The sequence below is a fragment of the Mustela lutreola genome, chromosome 6, assembly GCF_030435805.1.
Source record: "Mustela lutreola isolate mMusLut2 chromosome 6, mMusLut2.pri, whole genome shotgun sequence".
NCBI classification, from domain to species: Eukaryota; Metazoa; Chordata; class Mammalia; order Carnivora; family Mustelidae; genus Mustela; species Mustela lutreola.
In genome coordinates, this window is record NC_081295.1 from 70141413 (window position 1) to 70148495 (window position 7083).

The 7083-nt window shown below is 42.8% G+C and overlaps 1 protein-coding gene across 4 annotated transcripts in view; it reads right to left on the minus strand.

The window, feature by feature from the left end:
* The window catches only part of AKAP7 (A-kinase anchoring protein 7), a 155017-nt gene extending 149959 nt beyond the window's left edge, over nt 1–5058 (minus strand). For all 4 annotated transcript variants that reach the window (XR_009354636.1, XM_059177537.1, XM_059177538.1 and 1 more), the window contains exon 1: nt 4755–5058. Coding sequence is in view for 3 of the 4 variants with exons in the window: in XM_059177537.1 (XP_059033520.1) it covers nt 4755–5010 (256 nt within the window). In the remaining variant the exon portion in view is untranslated. The remainder of the gene's footprint in view (nt 1–4754) is intronic.
* Nucleotides 5059–7083: the final 2025 nt, after the last annotated feature.

Consider the following 7083-nt stretch of genomic DNA (forward strand, 5'->3'; position numbering starts at 1 on the left):
ACCTAAATTTTTATTGCCTTTTGAGTGATCTCAACTATTACACACACACACACACACACACACACACACACACACGCAAATACATTTTCTAGATAAAAGCAAGAAAAAAAACAACAAAAAGATTTATATATCAATTAGTCATGTTCCATATTATAACAAACCAAAAGAGTAACAGTACATTCTTAATAATGATACTATTTATTTATCAAGTAGGAGTGCCTGGCACATAAGTGTTCAACAAATATTAGTTTACTATAAGACTAATCACAGAATTACAACTATTTGAAATATGTGAGAACAAGTAAATGTTTCTATTTTTATGTTTGCACTGAAAAATATAAATGCAGTTTATACCTAAACAAAAACTTTAATACATCAATATGTATCTTGTAACTTCAGGCACTTGTAGCTATTCATAAAGAATCAACACTGACCTTTATGACCTTTCGAAGCGTACACCTTTATGAAGCTTACATTTGAAAAGGTAGCAACAAAGAATATTTAGCCAGTTAAATACACAAAGCTTAATGAAAATCAGAAAATAAAATAAACCCAACTTCTGTTTTTCTCTATTATATTCTTAATCTAAGAACTTATTACTTATTAAGTGCTTAAGATTTAATGCACAGCATGGTTACTGTAATTAATACTGTACTATACACCTGAAACATGCTGAGAAAGTAGACCTTAAGCATTCTCACAAAAAAAAGTAACTATGAGGTGATGGATGTTAACTAACTTGATAATCATCTCACAACATATACTTATATAAAATCATCACACTGTATACTTTAAATATATGCACTTTTATTTGTCAATTGCATCTCAATAAAACTGGAGGGAAAAAAAGAACTCAGTGATACGAAACTGGCCCATTACCACCGACATTTCAATTGGAGCTCTAAAGTCCCTGTGCCCCTCGGGAACATACTGCACTCTTGGCAATACATGGAATGGCCTACGAGGCTAACTTCTGTGAAGGCAAAAGGGAGACCTGAATGGCATGATGAATTAAATTTTGTCATTTTTTAAATGAAAAAAAGTTATTAAAATACTTTTAGTTTATCTTGAGCTCCATTAACCCATAGTTAGAGAACAAGTGCTAGGTGGGTCACTCTGGTTATGCCAAAAGCAGAATCAATGAAGGGGCAATGATCACTGGTGACAACAGTGGCATCAGGATAATGATGCAAGGCAAGATGGCAGTTTAACAGAAAGGGTTTGGTGCCAGAAATTAAGAGGCAGATATGTTAGTGTTGTGTACTGCACCACACCTCACCAACCGTGATCCCAGGCAATTCATATGAACTCTCCAGGCCCCACTCCCTATCTCCTCTCCTAGATGACACTGTTGTTCTAGCTGAAAAATTCTATATCCTGGCTGCACTTTAGTATCATCTGGGGCTTTTTAAAACTACCAGTGTCTGGGTCCCACTCCAAGTCAATCAAATTGGAATCTCTGGAGATCAGGGCAGCTACTGGTATTTTCTTGAAGCCTCTCAGGGGGATTCTAATGCACAAAGGAAATCTGAAAATCAATGCTCCCAAAGATCCCTTTTCATGTCTTCCATATCTTGATTCTTCACCAGACCAAGAGATTATGTTAACAGTTGAGAATAATCAACTTAAAAGTAAAAACTCAGATCGAATGTTTCTTGCTAGGGAAAACTTTCCTGATCCCCAGCTCAGAGCAAAGTGAGGTAATCCCATCTCCTTCCCAGGACCTAGTGCTTCCTCCAGTCACAGCACAAACACATGTTGCAGGTGTCCATTTGTCAGTCTTCTCCATCAGACACTAAGTTAAAATGATCATATAACTTACCACCCAATCTGGGACACTTCTCAAGGGGAAAGGGGGCCTTTCATAATCATTCCCCCACTGATAAGTATGGCCCCCATTCTAAGCTCCTTAAGTGCCACGTCTTATCTTCATTTGGTTCCTCAATGCCTAGTAGCGTGTAGCTCCCAGGTGGTGATCAATACATTTGCACTGAATAAGCACACATTTGAGAGTGATTAATAATCACTCAAGTTACACTGCAGTACAGCTATCTTAATCCCAAGAAAAACTAATTCTTGGTGTTTTAAATGGCAGCTTCAGCACATCACAGAATCTCATGTTCACAGGATGATGAAGATACGGTACTACTATTCCATTTGACATAAAAAGTTAAAAGTGAATTGTACTAGCACTTGCTCAGTATCATTCTCCCTCTTGTGAAATAAAGCATATGTAAACTTTTGAATACAATGTTATGTCAAAATCAACAGTCTAGAACTTGAAATACAAATTTTGTTTCATGAAACTACAGAATAATAGAAATAATTTTTATAGATATGAATTATTAACTCGGGAAAAAAAGAGAATGTCACTTCAAAATAACTCTTCAAAAAATTGCTGGTCATTCTCCAGAGCAATGTTTCTCAACGGAGTTCAAATCTGGAAGCCTTCCTCCAGGTCTCTAAGCTCCAATGTTTGGGCAAAGGTGACAGACACAACTTAAAGACATCCATCGTAACTACACTTTCTTTCTACAGAAGCTGGAAGTATTTTGCTTTTGAAAAACTGCCTTAAAATAACTGACTCTTAAATAAAGCATTCAAACCATAAAATGGTTATATTGAGTACTTAAAATGTGGCCTAACTATAGTCAAAATAAAATTCCATCTTTTGCACAACTCCCAATAAAATAACAGCTAACACCTGAGCATGTAGTAACAATGGGCAGAGCTGGAAGCACTTTATAGATAATGATTCATTTAATCCATACAACCATGCTATCAGGGAGGTACTATTAACTTACTGTTTTTACAGACTAGCCAAAGTAACTTGCCCAAGGTTATAACTAAGTTTGGGTTTGAAATTTGCATCCTGTCACTCTACTGTCGAAACTTCTTTTTCTGGCAACACGTCCCACTGCCTCTCAACATACGTAGTTTATGAAGCATAAACTCAGGGAATCCTTTCCAAAAAAACACTGGAAATAGGTCAGGAGCTATGAAAATGTTCCTCTTACTAATATATCTGTATCTATCACATATGCTGACCTAGACTCACCACAGCTTTATTTAAGGTGCAACAACTTAAAGGCCCAATAACAGAGAAATAAATAAAGCATACTCACTCTGATGACAACTACAAATAATGGCTATGAAGACTGTGGCAACCAAAAATAGTTTATAACAAATGCTCACTTTTCAAAAAGCAAATACTGCGTATCTTCTGTCATTACAATTATACAGACAATGCCTAAATGATATCAATTATTTCTGAATGCTGATGTAGCTGAACTCGATATATTTGTATTTTTCCTCATTCTGCTATTCAAATATTTGAAATAGAATATTACTTTCATAAAAATAATTAATGCATGCATTTAAAACATTATAAAAATGTACATTAAGTATACAGTCATATTCAAATATATGTGCACTTTAGTAAATGACTTTATTAAAGACAGGCCAACAGACCAAAAAAAAAGGACAGTTAGTTTGCCTTTTGCAAATTTCCTATTTGGATAACAATTGTGACTTAAGCAAGACTCTTCTGTTCGCTCTAGTAGGTATATCTGACAGGTGTATTCTCCAAGAACCAATGGAAAGGGTCACTACCACCCATGCTAGTGCGGGCTTAGCCACTAAAAACAGTAGCATCTCACATCTAGGTTAAGTGTTGAGCTCTGTGATAATCAACAAGTCAGCTTTGGTTTCCTCTTCGTAAGAAGAGAACAAAAAATACAATCCACTACTAGAAAGAAATGGACAAAATAAGTTAATACTGGGTGAAAAGCGACATAGGAAGGCAGTAAACTCCAAAAACATCTTAAAGTTTGCCAACCAAGTATGAGGAGGGAAAAAGACCTAGATAATGCTACCAGTATCCTGAACTCAAGGCCACACACGAAGCACAGAGCCAGGATGTGGGTCTCCTTCCTCCCGGATAATCCCACACCCACTCCCTACGCCCTCCCCACCCACCCACAAGTCTTAATCATTCGTTCCCATAATGACTGTACACATATTTCTATTCGTTAGCGGCTATCATGTCGTACATATCAACATTTTTTAGGCTCTCTTTGTATGCATTTATATTACAAAAAGTCTCGCAGATGAGCGTCTTTTCCCTAATTGGTTTTTTGGTCCCTTTCACCCCAAGCCTAACCCCTCACTAGCTCTACCCATATAGTTCCGTTCACAGTAATGCTGACCTAAGCTGGAAATGAATTCTGGGCCCTCCTACAGATTTGGCGCCAGTTTAAAAGAGGTCATTTCCACACCTAGAATAAAATTCTAAATGAAACAGCGCGGTGGTTCAGACCTTTAAGGTCTGGGGCAGACCATGAAAACCGAGATTTTTCTGGGTTTCGTTGACCACACAAACACCACGGTGGGGGAGCCTTGAAACTAGAAGTGAAGGTCACAAAATCAGAAAGGGGGAAACAAAAGTGAAACTTGGGGCAGGTTTGCACCCCTCGCCTCCCGCCACACCAAAAGCGCGCGCGCCAGAACGCTGGGCTCCGGGCAGCCCCGAGCACGTCGCAATGCGCGGGGTTCCTCGGCGCGGCCCCGAGTCCCGCCGGCACGGACGGAGAGGACACCTCGAGCGCGCCGGGCGTGAGGTCGTGCGCCCCGCGCTGGGGAGTCGCCGGCGGGGCGGCGAGGCCCGGCCCTCCCCGAGGCCGAGCGCTGAGCGGGGAGGCCCAGGGCCCCGGCTTCGGCCGCCCCACCCGGCCCGCTCGGCAGCCCGGGCTCACCGGCTCCGGGGCACTCCATGGCGGCGGCGCTAGCAGACTGCGCGTCTGGGCTGGCGGCGGCGGCGGCCAGGTGCTGCCGCCCAAAGCCCGGCGCTAAGCGGAGGCGGACACCGGGGCGGGGCCGCGGGCGCGCGGGCGGAGCGCGGGGGCGGGGAGAGGGGCGGCGGCCGCGGGGGGCGACCGAGGCTCGGGCCCCGGCGAGCTGGCCGGCGGAGGCGCCGAGCCCCCAGATCCGCAGCGCCCGGGGGAGCTGCATGGTCAGACCTGGCGCCCGGCGGCGGCGGCGGAAGGGGCCGGCCGACTCGCGGGCGGTACCCGGATTGGGGCCTGCGACGCCAGCCCCGCGCGGGGAGGGCAGAGAGGACGCCGCGGAGAGCTGGGGGCGCCTTTCTGCCTCGCGGCGCACGGTAGCCGGCGGGTCTGCCGACCAGGAGGCTTCCTGCGGCCTTTGGCGGGCCTCTTATTTCCCGCCCCACGTTTAAGATGAGAGGGAGATTGGGACCTGCCTGCAAGCATCCACGGCTCGTGGTCTTCTAAGGATCCGTGTCTAGTGCAAAGAGCTTTCAAAACAGTTCTGACGAGAAAATATTTGGAAAGAGCGAGATGTACAAGAAGGAGACCATGTCCATCTGTAGAATTAGACGTCTTATTTTGTTGTTGTTTTTAAAAAGTTAAATCATGGGACGCCTGGGTGGCTCAGTTGGTTAAGCAGCTGCCTTCGGCTCAGGTCATGATCCCAGGGTCCTGGGATCAGGTCCCACATCGGGCTCCTTGCTCGGCAGGGAGCCTGCTTCTCCCTCTGCCTCTGCTTTCCACTCTGTCTGCTTGTGCTCACTCGCTCCTCTCTCTCTCTCTGATAAATAAATAAAATCTTTAAAAAAAAAAAAAAAGTCAAATCATGGCAGAGTCTCGAATTTTTTTTAAAGATTTTTTATTTATTCATTTGACAGAGACCACAAGTAGGCAGAGGCAGGCAGAGAGAGAGAGAGGAGGAAGCAGGCTCCCTGCTGCTCAATCCCAGGACCCTGAGATCATGACCTGAGCCGAAGGCAGCGGCTTAACCCACTGAGCCACCCAGGCTCGAGTCTCGAATTTTTAACAATGGTTTTATGCCGAGAAATGGAAACCAGCTAACTGGTCTTTGCAAATTAAAGCCCTGGTATGAGTAAAATGGGAGGGAAAACAACTTCCTTAATTTGGCGGGGGTGGGAGAGTGGGGGACTTGACCTTGCAACAGAATTCTACTGGACTTTTAAGTGCAAAGAAGCCATGCGGTAAGAAAAATTGGGTGCATCCCTCAAATTAATGTAGCCTATTTCGTGAATACCACTGGACTGATCTTGACTGCGTTCTAGAATAGGAATGGAAGGGAAGACGACCTTGGCACAACCACAACAGTTGACATAAAGACTATATACAAGAAGTAATAAAGCTTGTTACTGTGATTCTAAGATGATTCTAGCAAGTTGAGTATATGATTTGCGCACTCATAGCAATTATGGACTGATTAGAGAGATACAACGGATTCCCCTAACATTCGCTGCCCTGAGGTTGTACAGGTGAATAAGACGTCTTTTTCTTAAGGAACTGGTCACCTAATAACTGAGAAACGATAGTATCTGCAATAAGTAACAAACTAAAAGCTAAAAAAAGAATAAAAGAAAAAAAAGGAAAGAACCCCACACCTATATTGAAGGGAATGGAATATGCTACCCCAAAATATGTCACTTGGACATTAAGATTTGGTGGAGCTGGAAACAATTGAGAAACAACACTGAAAGAATTCTACCCTCCACTTTTATGCTGAAAGCAGGGCATAAATTTCACTTTGTGAAGGTGACATAAATTTCTGTTTGTAAAGATGTTCCCCTCTTTGGGAAGAGTATAAGAGTCTGCTCCTATAAGCAGAGAAGAGTAACTCATTCCGGCATAATGGGCCTTACTAGGCAATCTTGATTTACCAGACATTTCCTAGTCACCACCTACCTGAAAGCAGAGACAGTCTTTAGTATTTCCAAGTGCAGAGAGGTTACTCAATGAATAGTTGTGAAATGAATGAAACTTTTATAGCATCGGATCTGTTCAAGTTCTCAGAATTGTCAAAAAGAAAGCAACACACTCAAATAAATTTAATAAAAAAGAAACAGTATCATAAGTAATAATGTCCTAAAGCTTCATGCCTGAGGCAAAAAACAGTTGACATGGACATTAACATATGAATGTCAATTGCTAAATGAACCTACCTTCTCTTGCCAGAACTCCAGCTCCTGGTGAAATACCTCCAAAATACATCTGGGATTCTAAATGGTGTCTGACATCACTAGTGAAT